Source organism: Rhinoderma darwinii, chromosome 8, assembly GCF_050947455.1.
Source record: "Rhinoderma darwinii isolate aRhiDar2 chromosome 8, aRhiDar2.hap1, whole genome shotgun sequence".
In the NCBI taxonomy this organism is placed as follows: Eukaryota; Metazoa; Chordata; class Amphibia; order Anura; family Rhinodermatidae; genus Rhinoderma; species Rhinoderma darwinii.
Window position 1 is genome coordinate 57,215,637 of NC_134694.1, and position 22,749 is coordinate 57,238,385.

General features: G+C 42.6%; 1 protein-coding gene across 1 annotated transcript; it reads right to left on the reverse strand.

Annotated features, from left to right (window-relative positions):
• Positions 1-889: 889 nt before the first annotated feature.
• LOC142658679 (uncharacterized) lies at positions 890-1,870 on the reverse strand. Its single transcript, XM_075834282.1, has 2 exons — positions 1,745-1,870; positions 890-1,629 (listed from the first exon to the last, which is right to left on the reverse strand). Exons 1-2 carry the CDS (start codon positions 1,843-1,845, stop codon positions 966-968), a joined length of 765 nt encoding a protein of 254 aa, XP_075690397.1. The 5' UTR covers positions 1,846-1,870; the 3' UTR covers positions 890-965.
• Between the last annotated feature and the right edge of the window lie 20,879 nt (positions 1,871-22,749).

Below are 22,749 nucleotides of genomic sequence, written 5' to 3' on the forward strand. Positions count from 1 at the left end.
ACCGTAGGCGCATGTTCAATCTCCGCCTGGGCCGAGCTCGGCGATGTGTGGAATGCGCCTTTGGCATTATGTCGAACAGGTGGCGTGTCTTTCTGTCAACAATGCAATTGTCCATGCAGAATGTCACACGTGTTATACAAGTGGGTGTAGTTCTGCATAACTTCTGCCGCATTAATGATGCAAACTTTGATGCTGACTATATCCTAACACATGCAGACACCACTGACAATGCCCCGGTGATTCCTCTCGGCCGATCTGTCTCCTCCGGCCTTCGAGTTCGTGATACTTTGGCGGCATATTTTGAGTGCCCATCTGGACCAGCATCGTGGGGGGCTGATGACCTTTGAAGGGGTGAATGTTCTTTTGAGGCTTCACTACCCACGTGAGATGTGGCCTTTTTTTGTTTTGATTATTTTGGTGGTTGGGGTTGGGGTAGGGACTCGCAAAACATGAGGACCCTTGACGCGGGTTGCGAGCTTATGTCTCTCGGGGTTTGAGCAGGACTTTACACAGTTGCCGACTTACTTTCCCAATATATCCTGTTGTGCGGACTCCAGTTAGGGAAGTCCAATTGCAAGTGTACTTATTTTGCTTCGGGGCCCATGGCAGGACCTAAACTTTGCAATCCCTTTCAAGCCATGTCAAACCCCGAGAGATTAACTAAAACCTCATATCACATGGCCATGCATTGGTCCAAAAGGCCAGAAGTGTGTGAGAGTGTAGGCAAAGGAAATGTGTGGCAAACCTTGTGTTGTGTGGTCTAAATGATTAATAAAACGAAATCAAACCATTAACCATGAATATTTTTAATTTCGGATTAGGACCAATCCCAAATTTTGGGCACAAAAACTTAGACACCAACATGGTGTAACGAAATACAAAATAAAAACATGATCCCACAACAAACGTGGCCAGGCCTGCACCACACACAACAGTGCCGTCCAAATATATTGGCACCAACACACTCAGAGGTGTTGGTATAGTTGTCCTGGGGAGGCATATGCCTGCATTTCAGCACCACTATGCTGGACCTGGAGCTGGGTAGGTTGTTCCTGGCCAGCATAGTGGTGCTGATGTGGTGGGTGGAATGTGGGCCCTGCGAAGTGGGGAGCCATAGGGCGCATGTATGGATGCGGCCGGCCCATCTGGGGAACAGGGTGGAATTGGCCAGGCACCTGGGCCGTGGGTGGCGGCATGTAATTATTTCGCCACTGCTCTATTGCCGTGAAACACATATGGGGATTGTGTGGCGGTCTGCAAGCGTCGATCAATGTGACGATCGACGCCTGCAGACGGCCCATAAGGTCCATCGGCACCAGGCGTAGGAGGGGGACAATGCTGCGGCCGAAGGCATCATTCCCATCCTCCTCTGCGGCTCGCCTCAGATAGTCCAGTACCCGCGTATCCACCTGGGCAGATGTGGAGGGCTGTGGGGCACGAACACGCCGACTGCGGGCTCGCACGGGCCGCTCCTGGGCTGGAGAGGCAACCGGCCGTTCTGACTGGCCTGGTGCGGGCTCCTGGGGTGTCGGCTCGGGGCTGGGTGGCAGGATATTGGGAGCAGGGGGTTCGGCCACAGACTCCCCCACGTCAGTCTCCTCTGCTGTGTCCTCCAAATTGTCGGTGGTTCTACAAGGAGCAAAAAAATTATGAGTACAATATCTAACATTGCCCACAACAACACGTTGGCATACAGGACCTTGGCAAACACACATTACACTCATGCAACGGCATAAACGCTTACGTGCGCATATCCATGATGTCCTTCAGGAACATCAGCTGCTTAGTATAAATGTAGGGCCGTTTGCGAGATGCCCCATCTCCGCTGCGTCCCTTGTCACCCATCTCTCGCCTGAATTGATCACGGCAGCTCCGCCACCGTGTCTTGATATCTTGAACTGTTGGATGTAACAAAAACATAACACGCCATCAGAACTATCACCTCTCACTTCAAAATGAAGGGCCCTGCAATGGCAATGCGGTGGGACGTGGGGAAGCACCTGCTCCACCAAAGTTTCTCGTGCTAATGAGCGCAATACACATACAGGGCCCAGGTTTTCGATAGGCATGACAGGCATTGACAGAAAATGCCAGGTACTCACCCAACCGAGTGCGGTCCCGGGTTCGGCCAGTCTCCCACTCTTGCCCAAAGAGGTTTTTGGCCACCAACTCCCATGCGTCCTCCTTCACCGTCCTGTTATGATACTCCTCACATCTGGTATCCCATATCGCTGGATGCTCCTGGACAAAAAGTATGAGGCGCTCCACATCCATCCCGCGCGGCATGGCTGTAGTATGGCTGTGAAACGCTCAAAAATATCCGCACACAACTCTCCTGGCACTGGCTAGACTTGCCCCCTCGCACTTGAAAGGCAGGCACTTCCTGGTTTGGAGTAGCTTTGTGTAGCTTTATAGACTAATTAGAATGGACATAACAGCTCTTGCGTGTTTTTCGCGCATGCAACGCAGGACCGTCCGTGTGGCATGCGTTGTTTTCACGCACCCATTGAAGTCAATGGGTGCGTGTTGCGTGAAAAACGCTAGAATATAGAACATGTCGTGAGTTTTACGCAACGCACTCACGCAGCGCAAAATTCATGCATCGTCTAAACAGCCCCATAGACTATTATAGGTGCGTACGACACGCGTGAAAAGCACGCGCGTCGCACGCGCGTATAATACGCTCGTGTAAATGAGGCCTAACCTTGATATTCCAAAAAAGTGTAATCAATGGTGGCCAGACTGCTGGGAACCTTACAAACCCAATAAGAGGATTGTTTGGGCCCCTGATCCTGGTGGGGAAGGTTGTGTATCTCCCAATGATTTTAATGAAGATTGAGGGTATGTGCACACGATGAGAGGCTTTTACGGCTGAAATGACAGACTGTTTTCAGGAGAAAACAGCTGCCTCGGTTCAGCCGTAATTCCTCCTCCTGGCATTTTGTGAGGCTTCTCTGACAGCCGTAAATTTTGAGCTGTGCTTCATTGAGTTCAATGAAGTACGGCTCAAATTACGTCTGAAAGAAGTGTCCTGCACTTCTTTTGACGAGGCTGTATTTTTACACGTCGTCGTTTGACAGCTGTCAAACGACGACGCGTAAATGACAGGTCGTCTGCACAGTACGTCGGCAAACCCATTCAAATGAATGGGCAGATGTTTGCCGACGTATTGGAGCCGTATTTTCAGACGTAAAATGAGGCATAATACGCCTCGTTTACGTCTGAAAATAGGTCGTGTGAACCCAGCCTGAGTATGCATTCACGCTCACTTTTTCACTGCGAAGAGAGCTGTGCATTCTCTGTTCTTGAGATTGGTTGTGGTCCCAGCAGTTGTGCCTTACCCGATCAGATTTTTTTTAGCACATCTAGTGTATGCCAAAAAATGAATTGATGCAAAGAAAATAATAATAAAAAAAAAAAATAGAGCTTCTCCTACATCCTATTGCCATACTAGGAAGACTAAGAACTAAGAATATTCTCTGTGCCTTTTAAAGGGAATGTGTTGCCAGAAAAACATGTTTTTTTTTTTTTAAATTAAACATTTAGTGTGTGGGTGATTAAACATTGTTCAAATTTTTTTTATTTTTTTCACGAGTCAGGAAATATTATAAATTAATTCTAATTTATAATACTACCCATTTTTGGTCACTAGATGGAGCTATCCCCAAAATTGCAGCTTTGCAAAATTGGGTAAAAAGCCCTCGCTCTAGTGAGCTCTCAGCATCCCCCCTCCTTTATCCTGGCTAGTGCCGGGATAAACGAGGGGTTTGAACGGTGTAACCTCCTACACTGTGTGTCGCCATTTTTTAAGCTAACACACAGTGTAGTAGGTTTACATACAGTAGTAAACACACACAAACACGAACATACATTGAAATCTCTTACCTGCTCCTGCCGCCGCGGCTCCCTCCGGCCCGTCCGCTCCGTTTGCTGCCGCTGGTCCAAGTGCACAAATCCGGAAGCCGCGACCGGAAGTAGTAATATTACTGTCCGGCCGCGACTTCCGGTCCACAGGAAAATGGCGCCGGACGGCGCCAATTTCGAATTGGACTGTGTGGGAGCGGCGCATGCGCAGTTCCCACACAGACGCCGTACACTGAAGTCAATGGGACGGGAGCCGTTCGCAGTCCCTATGGGACTGTGGCTGCCGTATTCCATGTCTGTATGTGTCGTTAATCGACACACACAGAAATGGAACAAAAAATGGCAGCCCCCATAGGGAAGAAAAAGTGTAAAAATAAGAAAAAGTAAAACACAAACACACAAATGAATATAAACGTTTTTAATAAAGCACTAACATCTTTAACATATAAAAAAATAATTTGTGATGACACTGTTCCTTTAAGAAACTTCCCTGCAGGGAGATTATTCATTTACTCCAGGATTTATATATGTTAAACTGCATTACAAATTGGATGCTCCATTACCTTTGTACAGATAGTAGACGGTAGTTTCTCCCAATCAAGGAATTTTTGTAGTCAACTAGATATTGGTACCTATTCATAGTCTAATATCAAGTATATATACCTGTTTTAGATATAAATCATATAAATCCTGTGACATAATTTACAGCTCAGTGGCTTGAGTGAACATTCTCTATTTATCCCATGGGTTTGCCTAAACAGATGCTAATTGCTACACTATCTGATGACACCCTAACGTTCTCATGTCACATGTGCTGGAAATTCCAGAGCTTATCCTCTGGGTACAGAAGCCACTTGACAAACTCTTAAAATATAACTGCCTGAAATGCAAGGCTTTTCTGCAGACAGAACTAACGTGCAATTATCCTAATTAATTGAAATAATTAAGAACACAGCTGGGGAGCTATTGAAAGCTACAACAGCTGTGTTCATATCCATGCAGGGAATAGAAATAGCAACCTTGAAGTTCCATGTAAGGATCCTTTCTCTGCGTTGGTGGGAGAAATAGGCCACGTTCACACGTCGCAGAGATTTTCTGCAAATGTTGGTGCAGATTTGGGGCAATGACGCAACGAATCTGCACCAACATTTGCATATTTGACAGGTAATTCAGATGTTGCAGATATCACAGCAGACTTGCCATAGATTTCAGTTTTTGCATTATAAAGGCTGAAATCCGCAATGAAATTCCGCTGCTTCTCCCCAACATAATGTGCATGCTACGGAGGGAAAATTCTGCACCGCAGCCTAAGTTCCGCACAGTTATTTTCCACAACGTCTGAACTAACTTTCCTAAAAATGTATAGAAACAAATGTAAAAAACGGCTGCTGCAGAATTCCACTGTGGACTGTCCAAAGCGGAATTCAACAGCAATTCCGCCATGTCTGAACGTGGCCATTAAATTATGGTATTGGCTATTTTATTAAAAAGGTGAATGATAAACTATAAATTACTCTCACGTCCCATGCTCTTAGGGCAAGTTATCGGAAATTATAGGTTTATAATGTATTACCAATTACTCAAATAAAGTGGAAAATTTGCTGGACTATTTGGAAGTTGAGTCCCCTAGGATTTAGACTCTCCTAAAAGAAAACACAAATTGAAGTATTCATGGTAATAAGAAAGGACCTTCAAAAACATTGTTTTCATCACCTCTCGACCTGACTTTTGCAATACAATAATATTTAGTCTTCCTTTACCTAAACTAGATCTTCTTTAACCCATCCTGAGTGACCTACTTGTAGATTACCCTAATTTATTTGTGTGCCATTGGACTATTGTAGTGCTAGCTTTAAGTTGTTGGATGAGCATAAGGGTATGTTCACACGCAAACTTAAAAACTTCTTCAAATACGGAGCTTTTTTCAAGGGAAAACCGCTCCTGATTTTCAGAAGTTTTTTAAGCCACTCGCGGTTTTTGTGGCGTATTTTGCGGCGTTTTTTTATGGCCGTTTTTGGAGCTGTCTTCCATAGAGTCTATGAAAAACGGCTCCAAAATCTTCCCAAAAAGTGACCTGCACTTCTTTTTCGCGGCCGTTTTTTTACGCGGCTGTTTTTCCAAACAGCAGGGTAAAAAAACGGCCCTGTCGGAACAGAACGCGCTTTTTCAAATTGAAATCAATGGGCAGATGATTGGAGGCTTTCTGCTTCAGATTTTTCGGCCTAAAATAGGTCGTGTGAACATACCCTAATGGAAAATAAAGGGCATTGAAAAAAAGTGAGATAAAGTGGATGCACCTGCACCTACTAAACGTCACTCAATCTCCAGGTAGGGCGAGGGAGGGAGAAATTTCTAATCATAGTTGCCATATGCAAATGAAAGCACGGGAGCCCTCTTGGGGATCGTTACTAGTCTCTTATAAGGATCACATGATGGTTGATACATTCAGGCTGGGTTCACACATCCTATTTACGGATGTAATTCGGGCGTTTTAACCTCGAATTACGTCCGAAAATACGGCTCCAATGCGCCGGCAAACATCTGCCCATTCATTTGAATGGGCTTTACGATTTTCTGTGCCGACGGTCATTTTTTTTACGCGCCGCTGTCAAAAGACGGCACGTAAAAAATACGCCCGCGTCAAAGAAGTGTCTGTCACTTCTTGGGATGTAATTGGAGCCGTTTTCCATTGGCCCCATAGAAAAACAGCTCCAATTACGTCCGTAATGGACGCAGTGAAAAACGCTGGCAACATGCCATTACGTCTGAAATTCAGGAGCTGTTTTCAGGGACGCTGCCGTGTGAACATACCCTCAGTGTTTATTAGTGAAAAATACCAACATTTTGAGAATATTTGCAAAAATTAGAATTTTTCTAAATTTAAAGATAGTAATACCACACAAAATAGTTACTAGTTAACTTTTCCCATATGTCTACTTTATGTTTGCTTTGTTTTTTGAACATTCTTTTATTTTTCCAGGATGTTACAAGGCTTAGAACTTTAGCAGCAATTTCTCACATTTTCAAGAAAATGTCAAAAGGCTATTTTTTCAGGTAGCAGCTCAGTTCTGAAGTGGCTTTGAGGGCCTTATATATTAGAAACCCCAAATAAAACACCCCATTTTAAAAACTGCACCCCTCAAAGTATTCAGAACAGCATTTAGAAAGTTTCTTAACCCTTTTGGTGTTACACAGGAATTAAAGACCAGTGGGGGTAAAATTTACAAATTTTATTTTATTTGCAGAAAATCTGTTTTTTTTTTTTTTTTCTGTAACACAGAAGGTTTTAACAGAGAAACACAACTTCATATTTATTGCCCAGATCCTGCAGTTTTTAGAAATATCCCAGATGTGGCCCTGGTGTGCTACTGGACTGAAACACAGGCCTCAGAAGCAAAGGTGCACCTAGTGGATTTTGGGGCCTCTATTTTATTAGAATATATTTTAGGCACCATGTCAGGTTTGAAAGGATTTTGTGATGCCAAAACAGTGGAAACCCCCAAAAAGACACCATTTGGCAAACTACACCCCTCAAGGAATTTATAAAGGGGTATAGTGATAATTTTAACCCCACAGTTTTTTTGCTGAACTTAGTGGAATTATATGTTCACACGCAGTGACCAAAAACGTCTGAAAATACCGAGCTGTTTTCAGGCGAAAACAGCTCCTGATTTTCAGACGCTTTTGTAGCAACTCAATTTTTTCGTGGCATATATTACGGCCGTTATTGGAGCTGTTTTTCAATGGAGTCAATGAAAAACGGCTCCAAAAACAAACCAAGAAGTGACATGCACTTCTTTTTCACGGGCGTCTTTTTACGTGCCGTATTTTGAAAGCGATGCGTAAAATGAGACCTCGCGGGAACAGAACACCGTAAAACCCATTGCAAGCAATGGGCAGATGTTTGTAGGCATATTAGGGGCATTTTTTCAGGCGTAATTCGAGGTGTAAAATGAAAATATAGATTTTTTTCTAATAAAATGTAGTTTTAGCTCAGATTTTCCCATTTTCACAATAAATGAAGGAGAAAAAAGGCACCCCAACATTTGTAACATGAACTCTTCTGAGCATGGCAATACTCCATATGTGGTGATAAACTGCTTTTTGGACCCACGGCAGGGCTTAGAAAGGAGGGAGCGCCATTTGACTTTTGAAGCTCAAATTTTGCTGGAATGGTTTGCGGCGACGTGTCGCATTTGCAAAGCCCCTGAGGGACCAAATCAGTATAAACCCCACAAAAGTAACCCACATTTGGGAAACTAAACCCGTGAAGGAATTTATCGAGGGGTATAGTGAGCATTTTGACCCCACAGTTTTTTAGCTGAATTTAGTGGAATTATCCTGTGAAATTGAAAATAATTTTTTTTCTGACAAAAAGTGAAAATGTTCAAATTTTACAAGAAAAAAAGGAGAAAAAACACCCCAAAATTTGAAAAGCAATTACTCCCAATTACATGGTAATAAACTGTTGTTTGGACACACGGCAGGACTCAGAAGGGAAGAAGCGCCATTTGGCTTTCGGAGCTCAAGTTTTGCTGGAGTTGTTTTTGGGTGCCATGTCGCATTTGCAAAGCCCCTGAGGGACCAATACCATGGAAACCCACCCAAAAGTGACCTCATTTGGGAAACTAAAGCCCTCAAGGAATTTATCGAGGGGTATAATGAGCATCTAGACACCACAGTTTTTTGTGGAATTTAGTGAAATTAGGCCGTGAAATTGAATATCAACATTTTTTTCCACTAGAATGTTGATATTTTTTATTTCTTCAAGGGTTAAAGGCAAAAAAGCCCTCCAAAATGTGTAAATTAATGTGCAGCAGATAGTGCAAAGTGAAAATTGCAATTTTCCACTGATATGCCATTTTAGTGCGCAATAAGTTTGTGCCACCGAAGATAAACACCTAATAAAATGTTAAGCAGATTCTCCTGGGTATGGCGATGCCATATATGTGGAAGTAAACTGCTGTTTGGGCACGCTGAAGGGCTCAGAAGGGAGGGAGCGCCATTTGGCTTTTGGAGCGCAGATTTTGCTTGGTAGTTGTTCTGTTTGGGACTTTGCTGGCATTTCAGTTTATAATGTGGGGGTATATGTAATCTGTGCGGAGAATATCAGGGCATAATAGGAGGGCATTTTAATGTGGTAAATAAATAATATTTCATAGATGTGTGTCCGGTGTCGCACTGATAAATTGTGCCCAATCTTATCCGCTTTTGGAACGCTCTGCACATTTTGCATCAAACTTTGTTATTTTTCTCCACCAGAGCTGTGTGGGTGCTTGCGTTACAATCTGTAGTTTTCATTGGCACCATTTTGGGGTACATGCAATTTTTGATCACTTTTTATTCCATTTTTTGGCAAACAGGGTGATCAAAAACCAGCAATTCTGACAATGTTTTTTATTATTTTTCTTTTTACAGTGTCAACCATGGGCTATAAATGACAATTTTACTTAATTATGTGGGTCGATACGATTACGGCGATACCATATGTATATAGTTTTGTTTAAGTTTTTAATTTTTTATTTTTATTTCATTTTTGTGTCACCATATTCTGAGAGCCATAACTATTTTATTTTTCAGTCAAAAAAGCTGTGTAAGGGCTTGTTTTTTGCTGGACCGGTTGTAGTTTTTATTGGTACTGTTTTGGGGCACATGCAACTTTTTGATCACTTTTTATTCCATGTTTTGGGAAGGGGTGGTTATAAAAAAAATAGCGATTCAGGCATTCATTTTTATATTTTGCGGCGTTCACCATGCGGGAAAAATAAAATTATAGTTTTATAGTTTGGGCCGTTACAGACGCGGCGATACCAAATATGTGTACTGTTTTTAAAGTTTTCTTTTTTTCCTATAATAAAATTCTTACTATAGGAAAAAAAGGCAGTGTTTGTTTTTATTAAATTGAATTTATTTTAACTCTTTACACTTTTTACACTTTTATTCATATTTTTTCAACTTGTTTTTTTGTCCCACTAGGTGACTTGAGGGCCTGCACCTCTGATCTTTACTCTATTACATTGCACTACTGATGTAGTGCAATGCATTAGAGCTGTCAGTCATTCACTGACAGCAAGCCTATTAGGTCCCGTCTCTGTACGGAGCCAAATAGGCTATTGCACGTGGAAGACCATGAGGCCATTGATAGGCCTCCGGTTGACATAGTAATGATCGGCATTCTCACGATCACATCGTATTGATGCTAATCGCTACAAACCACTAAGATGCTGCGATCGCTTTTGATCACAGCATCTAAGGGGTTAATGGCAGGGATCGGAGCTAGCTCCATTCCGTGCCATTACAGCACGGTGTCAGCGGTAACATACAGCCTACACCGGCGGCTGATGTCGTAGGCTCAGCTTCTGAGCCTGCACCCTCTTTGTTTTACGTCCGGAAGCCGTTTAGGCCCCGCCTCTGGGCGGGACCTAGCAGGTTTCTGTACTTGGCAGACAGGATGCCATTGTTAGGCCTCTGGTCTGCCAGAACAGTCATTAGAACCCCGCAATTTGCATTGCGGGGTTCTGATCTGCTAGGAAACACCATAGCTCACTTTTGAGCACTGCATCTAAGGGGTTAATCAGCTGGATTGGAGGCTAGTTGCGAACCTGGCCATCCATCAGGGTGACAGCTGTAATATACACCTGACACCCGCTGGCGATGTTGCGGGCTCAGCTTCTGAGCCCGCACCAGCAACACAACGTACCCATATGTTGTGCTGCGTTAAGTACTTAACAACAGCGACGTAATAGTACGTCAGATGTCGTTAAGGTGTTAATCTGATGGTTGGACAACATAATGAATTTATGATCTGGCTACCATTTGCATGTCAAAATGTGATGGAATCTGGATATTATACTCTCAAGATGTGGTGTATATAAAATGAATTTTATGGTTTTATTGAGGTTGCCTCATTGTAAAATAATAATTCCTAAAATTACGTTATCATTTAACAATAGGATGAACACTGACCTTCATTAGGGGCCTATTATATAATAAATATATTTTTCTGACCGAACCACTAATTTCCTTTTTTTGAGAATAAAGGAAGATTTGGTTGTTTCTTAAAATTACATAAAAGACTTGTGTCCATCAAGTCCATCAATTCCAACATTTCACAGACATATTGTAGCTGTCTACACCGCGTTCCAAATTATTATGCAAATGTTATTTTTCGCTGATTTTCCTAAATAGTCGATGCAAATGAAAGTCAGTATAATCTTCAAGCCATCAACCGTTGGAGTATAATGCTAATTTTATTGAACAAATCTCCTAATGATAACAGATTTTTTTTTAGAAGTAAAAAATTCTAAATGCACTGTTCCAAATTATTATGCACAACAGAGATCAAAACATTTTAAAGGTTGTAAAGAGAACTAAAATCGTAATTTGTTGAATTTGCAGCATCAGGAGGTCATATTTACAGAAATCAAAAGCTCTTTCACTCAAAAAAAAACTTAACAGGCCAAGTTACATGTTAACATAGGACCCCTTCTTTAATATCACCTTCACAATTCTTGCATCCATTGAATTCGTGAGTATTTGGACAGTTTCTTCTTGAATATCTTTGCAGGATGTCAGAATAGCCTCCCAGAGCTTCTGTTTTGATGTGAACTGCCTCACACCCTCATAGATATTTTGCTTGAGGATGCTCCAAAGGTTCTCAATAGGGTTGAGGTCAGGGGAACATGGGGGCCACACCATGAGTTTCTCTCCTTTTATGCCCATAGCAGCCAATGACACAGAGGTATTCTTTGCAGCATGAGATGGTGCATTGTCATGCATGAAGATACTTTTGCTACGGAAGGCATGGTTCTTCTTTTTGTACCACGGAAGAAAGTGGTCAGTCATAAACTCTACGTACTTTGCAGAGGTCATTTTCACACTGTCATGGACCCTAAAGGGGCCTACCAGCTCTCTCCCCATGATTCCAGCCCAAAACATGACTCCGCCACCTTCTTGCTGACGTTGCAGCCTTGTTGGGACATGGTGGCCATTCACCAACCATCTACTACTCCATCCATCTGGACCATCCAGGGTTGCACGGCACTCATCAGTAAAAAACACGGTTTGAAAATTAGTCTTCATGTATTTCTGAGCCCACTGCAACCGTTTCTGCAACCGTTTCTGCTTGTGAGCATTGTTTAGGGGTGGCCGAATAATAGCTTTATGCACACTTGCAAACCTCTGGAGGATCCTACACCTTGAGGTTCGCGGGACTCCAGAGGCACCAGCGGCTTCAAATACCTGTTTTCTGCTTTGCAATGGCATTTTAGCAGCTGCTCTCCTAATCCTATTAATTTGTCTGGCAGAAACCTTCCTCATTATGCCTTTATCTGAACGAACCCGTCTGTGCTCTGAATCAGCCACAAATCTTTTCACAGTACGATGATCACGCTTACGTTTTCTTGACATATCCAATGTTTTTATACCTTGTCCAAGGTATTGCACTATTTCATGCTTTTTGGCAGCAGAGAGATCCTTTTTCTTTCCCATATTGCTTGAAACCTGTGGCCTGCTTAATAATGTGGAATGTCCTTCTTAAGTAGTTTTCCTTTGATTGGGCACACCTGGCAAACTAATTATCACAGGTGTCTGAGATTGGTTACAATGATCCAAAGAGCCCTAAGACACAATACCATCCATGAGTTTAATTGAAAAACTAATAATTAAATGTTTATGACACTTACATCCAATGTGCATAATAATTTGGAACACAGTGTAATTCAGAAAAAGGCAAAACAAAACGTGCAGTCACATTGCAGTCAAATTTGCCTTTAGGGGAAAAAGATACCTTTTCTCACCCCACGAAGATTGTCGGATACTTTTCCTGAATTACATAATTATCTTCACTTATTTATTATAACTCTCAATACCATCAGTCATTAACCCTTTCATTAACAAAAGTCAGCTCAAATTTTGCATTTCTGATATGCACTTCTTTTAACGACAATATTTTTACAATGGCTTTGAATATCACAACTAATTTTCCTTTGTTTATTTTTAACAAGACGTATGAAGCTTTAATCTTAGTTTAATTAATTCCATGTTTACATTTTTTATTATGAACAGACAAATCACTAAAACACTTTTTTGGAATATACATATTATATATTTATCTACGGTATATTATATACATATATATATATATATATATATATATATATATATATATATATATATATATATATATATATATATATATATATATATATATATATATATATATATATAGACAAGGAAAAACTTGATCCAGCGCTGTAGGAGTGTTTTAAAAAGGAATGTAGGAATATAGGAATACATTGCTTTTTAAAACACTCCTACAGTGCTGGATCAAGTTTTTCCTTGTCTATTTGCTCTCTACCGTGGACCGTCGCGGAGATCCGAGCGAAGCTGGAGTGGCAGGCGTTGGACTGGTGAGCTGGAGATTTCCTCCCCTTGTTTCATATATATATATATACTCTGTTGTAGCTCTATAACAATTAGTATTCTTCTCTCTCCGTCAGCCTGGATCGCTGTTGGGGGAGAGTGAAGAGGGCTATAAGGCGATATTTAAACGACGTGGAACAAAAGGCTCTTAAAATCAACTGTCAGATTTTCATGGCTATTTTCATCATTGTGTTTAAAAATTTTAATCCATTTTCCGGCCGTCTGACCGTTTTTAGCCGCCATTTGACATACGTTTTTCTTGGCCGTTAAAACAATGGATGCATTTTATTCATTAGGGTTTTTTTGTGCCAACCCGCTGAAAACGCCACAGTGCCCAAATGGCTAGTGCAGCAATGCCCTTGTAGATAGTGCCTGTAACACCCATGGCCGCGGGCCGTCAGGTTTACTCACCTCCTGATGGCCACAGCCATGGATCATTGACTGCATCTCCTACTCAGGAGACGCCAGTGCTCACTTCCTCTTCACTCTGCTGTGTCCCGTAGGGTGCGCGCGCAAGCTCACGCCTGGTCTTAAAGGGCCAGTGCGCACTTAAATTAGCCTATGAGAACACTGGACTATAAGAACACCTATTCGAACTATTGACTTTGACTTTTTATCCTGTTGGCCTGCTGCCATACCATCAAGGCGGTATGGTCCAGTGGGTCCACGCACCCTACGTAACAGTAATGCTCAGGCCATGGACCCCGCTGGTCCGCTTAAAACTATGTCATTGTCTCAAACGGTGCAGGCAGATCTGCGAGACCTACGTTCACGACAGGACCATCTCCTCCTGGCAGTGAATTCCATTGCACAGCGGCTAGATGCACAAGATGTAGCCTCCTCAGCTCCTGTTCCGACTGATCTTCCTGCCACACTTCCTGTCAGCACCAGTGCTGATCCCCGATTCTTGCTGCCACTACCGCCTCATTACAACGGAGATGCGATTACCTGCAGGGTATTCCTCAATCAGTGCCAGATCCATTTCTCTCTTCATGCCAGAGCATTTCCGTCTGATGGCGCCAGGATTGCCTTCATTGTTTCTCTGCTCACTGGCAGGGCCCTAGCGTGGGCGAACTCAATCTGGGAACGACAGAGACTAGAGCCCCGTGACTTCCAAGGGTTCCTCTGGACATTTCGTACCATGTTTGAGGAACCTGGACAAGTCTCATCGGCAGCCGCCTCCTCGTTGAACATGCACCAGGGGGACACCTCCTTAGGCGAGTACGAAATTCAATTTCGTATCCTGGCAGGAGAGCTGTCCTGGAACGACGAGGTCCTAGTGGCTACATTCTGTCAGGGATTGTCGCCCGATATCAAGGACAAACTGTCTGCTCGTGATCTGCCATCCACCCTGGACACCCACATTTTGCTTGCCTCCCGGATTGATATGAGGCTCTGGGAACGATCCCAGGAGATTGGTCAGGAGAGAAGACTCTCTAGGCTGGCTCCTACTTTCGAGCAGTCTCTTTTACATTCACCAGGTGGTCCACCTGAGGAGCCTATGCAGGTAGACCGGCGTAAATTATCTGTTTAGGAGAAACAGAGCAGACACACTTCAGGACTTTGTCTCTATTGCGGCCTCGGAGGCCATGTCATGCGTCTGTGTCCTCAGAAGCCAAAAAAAAACAATGCCAAGGATCGGTTGGGGAGACAACCCTAGGTGATACTGCGCTAGATAGAGACTTTTCTTCTAAACTGTCCATCTCCGTGACAATTATGTCAAGCAAGAAGAACCACCGGGTCTCTGCCTATCCTGACTCCGCAGCCAATTTTATCCACAAGAATCTAGAGGATCTCCTCCAGTCGCCTACGACCTCTCTGGAGAGGCCATTGATCGTCGCTTGGGTGAATGGACTACCTCTGCCAGACCCGATTGTAGCTGTGACCAAACCGCTGAGGCTCCAGGTCGAAGCTCTCCATTCCGAACTCATCTAATTTCTTGTTCTACCCAAGGCCGTCAATCCTGTACTGTTGGGCCTGCCGTGGCTCCGACTACATGCCCCAGTTCTGGACTGGAATTAAGGAGAGGTTCTCCAGTGGGTTCCCAAGTGCCTCGACCGCTGCCTGGGGCAGATCCATCCGGCTCCGCATCCTCGTCCTCAGTCTTTGACAGGATTACCTTCTCATTATGCTATGTTCTCGGATGTCTTCAGCAAGAAGGAGGCGGAGACGCTGCCTCCACACTGGGCGTATGACTGCCCTATCAAGCTGGTTCCTGATGCATCCCTTCCCCGTGGTACGGTATATCCTCTCTCCTTGACGGAGACTCAGTCCATGTCAGCCTATATTAAGGAGAATCTGGAGAGGGGTTTCATATGGAAGTCTTCCTACCCTGCAGGAGCCGGGTTCTTCTTAGTCAAGAAAAAGGATGGTTCTCTGGGAACCCTGCATCAACTACCAGGGTTTCCATCAGATCATGGTCAAGAATAGATATCCATTGCCATTGATTTCTGAGATTTTTGACCGCATACGAGGAGCTAAAAAAAATTCAAGACTAGATCATCTGGCAGGTCATGCGGGTAGCCGTAAGACCCGAGACCTGATTGCCCGTAACTTCTGGTGGCCCACGCTGCCCAAAGACATCATGGACTTTGTTTCATCCTGCTTAGTGTGCTCAGCTAACAAGGTTGCTCACTCCAATCCTGCTGGCCTGCTCCAGCCGCTGCCTGTGCCCGATGCTCCCTGGCAGCAAATAGCAATGGACTTTGTTATGGACCTGCCTCCCTTTGTGGGATGTAGTATGGTCTGGGTGGTGGTGGACCGATTTTCAAAGATGGCTCACTTCGTTCCGCTGACCGGTCTACCTTCTGCTCATCGACTGGAAGATCTCCTTATCCGACACATCTTCCGCCTGCACGGCTTGCCTTGGCATGTCGTGTCTGATTCAATTCACCACAAGATTCTGGAGAGCCCTCTGTAAACTCCTCAATGTAAAGTTGGACTTTTCTTCAGCCTACCATCCTCAGTCCAACGGTCAAGTCGAGAGGATCAATCAAATCATGTAGAACTACCTGCGACACTTCATCTCCAGGCAGCATGATGATTATTGTACACTGAAGCAGCACAGCACACATTAAACCACGTTCCAGGCTGCCAACGTTTATATACATGACAACTGCATGGGGACAGTTTGAACGTATATAGCCGTATGTCTTTCATGAAGGGGTTAAATAAATATTGAGCGCTTTTTTTAAAATTCTGTCATTGTTTTTGCCGTGACTTGTTCTTGTGAGGGCATTCCAAAGATTGACTACTGTTGGGACCTATTTAGACGAGCATTGCTCACGTCTGTGTGCTATCCAAGTGTACAACGGACAGCACCCAAGCTGAACACTCACACATAAAAGTCAATTGGCAAATTCACATATCCACTGGTTGGTGGAGATAAAATCGCAGAATGCATTACTTGATCCGATTCTCATGCTAGACTCACCAATTAAAGTCAATAAGTCATTGAAAAAATCATACAGCACATGGATGCTATCTGAGTGCAGTCCATTTTTCACAGATGGATTGCTAGGAGATGCTTAAAAGAAAGCAGAAACAGATGTGAAAAACGTATAATCACTGATGCTTCATGGACGGGAAAACTACGCTTGTCTGAATACAACCTTACTGTAAAGTATATTTTCCTATCTTGAAGGAACTACTTACCTCCAGATATAAATGTACCATAGTCTGTTGCACAATTCTTGAAATTAATAGTTTATGTGCCAATCCTTTGTATTGACCTTGTTTATATTCATACATATTTTCATTTATTTTTTTTCGTAGCATACTGGTAATCAGTATACCCGTCTTTCTCTTGTTCTGTTATTCCAAGTTGTTTATATTCAATGAATAAACAACTATATTACTGTGGCCAAGGTATATTACTTTACATCTAGTAGTGTTAAATTTCAACTGCCATATACATTCCCAGGATTTCAGGCTGTTAATATCTTTCTGTGATATTTCACAATCATGTTTTGTGTCACGAGCAAAAACTGTCAATTTACTTACATTTAAATAGTTATTGAAACGTCTTTCACCTAATAAAGAACTTTGTGGTGCCCCGTAAAAGGGGTGGAGTAATAGCGGGGTTCACTACCTCCTTTATATCGGGGTCACTATGGTTATGCCTAGTTCCCCTACCTTTTTCTTATACTAACGTCAATCTAATTGCTTTGCTACTAAGTAAGGGAATACAATTGCATAGTAAATAAAAGGTAATATTTATTATTACAAACAGTAATCACTCTTAGACAAAAAATACACCAAATACAGTAAATAATCCCAGTATAGTATTAGTGTATCCCAATACACATAATAACTTAATATTTATTGAATACACTAACACTACACGTGGTACAGTATAATTAACAAGGTATCACAATCCTAATCTATGCCACCACCCACTTACCTAAACATACATATATACATTGCGTTACAATACATACACGCTCACTATTTCTGTCCCACTCCCTCCTAAATATAACTGTCCCTGTACACTAAGGGTTAACAAGAGATGTGTAGGATAAAGGGTTACCAGGGGATATTCAGGTAAAGGGTTAATGTGCAGGCAGATGGGAAAGGGTTAACTAGGAATGTACTCAAGGGAAATCCAGGTCAGCAAGTGGTAACCAGGGATGCGTACCAGGGGATGTGCAGGTAGGCAAAGGGTTAACTCATTGACCAAGTGATGTACTCAAGGGAAATGTAGGTAGGTAAGGGGTTAACCAGGGGATGTGTAGGTCAGGTATATAAAGGTTTAAAGGTTAAACCAGGGATAGAGAGCTCGTTGTATAGGGGGAGGCAAGGGTGAAACCAGGGATATGCTAGTTAGAGTTATGATTCTTAGCTTAGGAAAAGCGGTGAGGAGCAGGAGGCAGGAGCCCGTCTGAAGAGCCGGAGGTCCGCAGGGCAGGAGACAGGACAGGTGAGCCGGCGTTGGTGGAGTGGTGAGGGCACCTCCCAGCAACAGAGCATACTGACGCAGGGCTATTTAAACCCTGCCGGTACTCTCATAGCGGCGAGTGTCGCTCACCCCCAGCTAACATGGGTCAGCGCAGTGATATGACGTCACCGGCCGACCCATGAGAACGCCCGTGCGCGCGGGAAGTATAAAATGGAGACAGGAGATCAAAGCAGTATCTCCTGTCTCTATCAGTACTATTCAAAGTAGGACAATAACTAATAGCTAACTAATAAATAACTAACTGTTTGTGCAACGGTTATTCATGACCAGGGCTGTGTGTCTACAGCACTGGCTCATGAGACATATATATATATATATATATAAGATCCAAAAATCAGGCAGCACTCCAAGGTATAAGCAAGATGGAAAAAGGTGCTTTATTGGTCCACAGAACACACGACGTTTCAGGCAGGAGCCTTTTTCATATATATAAATAGGGAACACTTTCCTTTACATACCCCACTGCCAACTATAACCCATTCTGAATATGTGCCATTGGGAGCTACTCTATATGGAAAATGTATTAACTTCTCTATGCCCGTTTTCTGACCTAGAACAGTTGCAAGTATATCAAAAGTTTCACATTTTTTCTTAAAGAGGCTCTGTCACCAGATTTTGCAACCCCTATCTGCTATTGCAGCAGATCGGCGCTGCAATGTAGATTACAGTAACGTTTTTATTTTTAAAAAACGAGCATTTTTGGCCAAGTTATGACCATTTTTGTATTTATGCAAATGAGGCTTGCAAAAGTCCAAGTGGGCGTGTTTAAAGTAAAAGTCCAAGTGGGCGTGTATTATGTGCGTACATCGGGGCGTTTTTACTACTTTTACTAGCTGGGCGTTCTGATGAGAAGTATCATCCACTTCTCTTCAGAACGCCCAGCTTCTGGCAGTGCAGATCTGTGACGTCACTCACAGGTCCTGCATCGTGTCAGACGAGCGAGGACACATCGGCACCAGAGGCTACAGATGATTCTGCAGCAGCATCGGCGTTTGCAGGTAAATCGATGTAGCTACTTACCTGCAAACGTTGATGCTGCTGCAGAATCAACTGTAGCCTCTGGTGCCGATGTGGCCGACACGATGCAGGACCTGTGAGTGACGTCACAGATCTGCACTGCCAGAAGCTGGGCGTTCTGAAGAGAAGTGGATGATACTTCTCGTCAGAACGCCCAGCTAGTAAAAGTAGTAAACACGCCCCGATGTACGCACATAATACACGCCCAGTTGTACTTTTACTTTTCAACACGCCCAGTTGTACTTTTGCAAGCCTCATTTGCATAAATACAAAAATGGCCATAACTTGGCCAAAAATGCTCGTTTTTTAAAAATAAAAACGTTACTGTAATCTACATTGCAGCGCCTATCTGCTGCAATAGCAGATAGGGGTTGCAAAATCTGGTGACAGAGCCTCTTTAACTTTTGATGCATTTACGCCGCCCACGACACTTTTACTAAACGGACTTGGACCTTAGCAAAACAAATTTACTAGAAATTATGCCAGAAACTGGGGTAAATTATAGTGGAAATCTATACCAACTCGCAGCTGGCGTAGATTCCCCTTTCAGGCACACGGACACCCGGAGATGCACCTAATTTAACGAGATGCGCATCTTACTCCAGCTATCATTGTATTAAGACTGGCATATAAAATGCCAGTCTTAATATATCTCCCCCTTTGTCTTTGTAAATTAGACCTGACCTGTATTTCATGGATCCACGCTGTTTATGAGTTAATAAATTATTTTTTGTTATATAATTTTTGGAGCTCAGACAACAGAGGTTTAGGTTTACTGGCAATAGTTACATGGTTCAACCTTTTTTTTACCCCTGTTAGGTAATGGTACAACAACGGCTATACATCAACTATTTCCTTTTTCTTGTGATAATAAATTATTATATTTATTCACATGATTGTTACCAAATTAATAGGATGTGCACCTATTACACAATTTATGGAAAATATTTACCAATTTTGTTTCTGCATCTTTATTTACCAGTACAGAATCAAAGGCTACAAGACTTCCCTTGGATTGAACTTTGCTTTTCTAAAACTCAAGGCCTTTGTCCCTTTGTATCATTTTATTGAATATCAAAAATTACTCTATTATTGCCATAATGACAGTATTGTATAGCTTATAAATTCAGCAATTTCTCTTTACAAATAACACACATTTAGGTTTCCTGTTTGATATAATGTTACAGCAACTCTGGTATATCAGTTATCAATTAAACATGTCACTATTAAAAGAGGAAATATGAATTCCTTATCAAAATTTTAGCACATTTGTCTGTGCTTTGGTAGTGAAGTTCCAGCAGATTCTGCTGTGCTATGTATTTTAGGGTCAGATGTATGGTTGGTTGGTCAGGTCAAGTAAAAAAAAATATTTTATTGGGTATAATTTTGTCATAAAAATTAATACTTCAAAATTGGAAACGTTATAAACCCTGATTATCTCTTCTTGGATATAGTTTATGAGTAATGTTGCAATTGTTGAAAAGCTCCTGGTCTTTTTAATAAATCCTGTCAGGATTAAAAAGATCCTGGTCTTTTTAATAAATGGTGGAAGACACAATTTTTTAAGTAGTTTACAAAAAAAAAAAAAATATATATATATTTACACATATATACATATATATTTATTTTATCTCTTCTCTAGCTGCTGAAGTGGGTGGGTATGTTTTCTGATATTTTTTTATATTGTATATATATGTTATCTGATTTTCTAAATCGAAAAGGAAAAATAAAAATATATATAAAAAAATATGAATTACTTGTCAAAATGATAAAAGGCCATGTTACAAAAATAATTACATCTTCCTGACATTTACAAAAAGCACCTTAGCAGATGAGTCTGTTAAGCCATCACATGGAAAAAGGTATAATTATTTGACAATTACAAGTGGTACTTAAAGAGGCTCTATCACCAGATTATAAGTGCCCTATCTCCTACATAATGTGATTGGCGCTGTAATGTAGATAACAGTGGTTTTTATTTTGAAAAATGATCATTTTTGAGCAAGTTATAAGCAATTTTAGATTTATGCTAATTAGTTTCTTAATAGACAACTGGGTGTGTTTTTACTTTTTATCAACTGGGCGTTGTACAGAGGAGTGTATGACGCTGACCAATCAGTGACTAATCAGCGTCATACACTTCTCATTGTTCCAGCCCAGCTTCTTTCACTGCACAATGAGGGCATGACCACACATGGCGGAATTCCTCCGCAACTGTCCGCATCAATGCCGCACAGAATCTGCGTTGCAGATTCTGCAGCGGATCTGCACAAAATGTGCAGAAAATTGATGCGGACTGGCCGCTGCGGACTGCAGGAAAAGTGCTTCTCTTCTCCCTATTCAGTGCAGGATAGAGAGAAGGGACTGCACTTTCCCTAGTGAAAGTAAAAGAAATTCATACTTACCGCCCGTTGTCTTGGTGACGCGTCCCTCTTTCGGCATCCGGCCCGACCTCCCTGGATGACGCTCCAGTCCATGTGACCGCTGCAGCCTGTGCTTGGCCTGTGATTGGCTGCAGCCGTCACTTACACTGAAACGTCATCCTGGGAGGCCGGACTGGAGACAGACGCAGGGAGTTCTCGGTAAGTATGAACTTATATTTTTTTTTACAGATACATGTATATTGAGATCGGTAGTCACTGTCCCGGGTGCAGAAACAGTTACTGCCGATCGCGTAACTCTTTCAGCACCCTGGACAGTGACTATTTACAGACGTCTCCTAGCAACGCTCCCGTCATTACGGGAGCCCCATTGACTTCCTCAGTCTGGCTGTAGACCTAGAAATACATAGGTCCAGCCAGAATGAAGAAATGTCATGGTAGTAAAAACAATACGCTCCGCAGCACACATAAGATCTGCGGACTTCATTGCGGAATTTTGACTCTCCATTGAAGTCAATGGAGAAATTCCGCCATGAGTCCGCAACCAGTCCGCCACTGCTCCGCAACAGACAGAGCATGCTGCGGACACCAAATTCCGCTCCGCAGCCTATGCTCCGCAGCGGAATTGTACGCATCGTGTAAACGAACACTGCTAAATTAAAGTGAAAGTCAATGGAGAAACGGCTCCGCTGCGGATTAACGCTGCGGAGTGTCCGCAGCGGAATTTAAGTGAAATTCCGCTATGTGTGAACCCGCCCTGACACTGCACAATCACAGTGTGCAGTCAAAGAAGCTGGGCTGGAACAATGGGCTAGAACAATGAGAAGTGTATGATGCTGATTGGCCAGCATCATACACTTCTCTTTACAACGCCCAGTTGGTAAAAAGTAAAAACACAGACTTGTTTGGACTACTGAGTGGTCCTCATTAAGTTCATTTTATGACGCTTAAAGTTTCATATTTGTAAAACAGTACAACACTCAGTGGTTTTTATTGTGATACAAGATGGTCTGACCTTTGGTTCTGTTTGCTAACCCTGGTTAATAAGAAATACAAAGCTACCTTAGCATTTTCCTACCCAGCCTTTCATTGCATTCTTTATTAGTA

Bases quoted from the DNA above. Each gene is read 5' to 3' on its own strand.
- LOC142658679 (XM_075834282.1), bottom strand. From the start codon at position 1,845: ATGGGTGACAAGGGACGCAGCGGAGATGGGGCATCTCGCAAACGGCCC. The intron at 1,630-1,744 runs GTAAGCGTTTAT...TGCTCCTTGTAG, and splicing joins GACATCATGGATATGCGCAC to AACCACCGACAATTTGGAGG.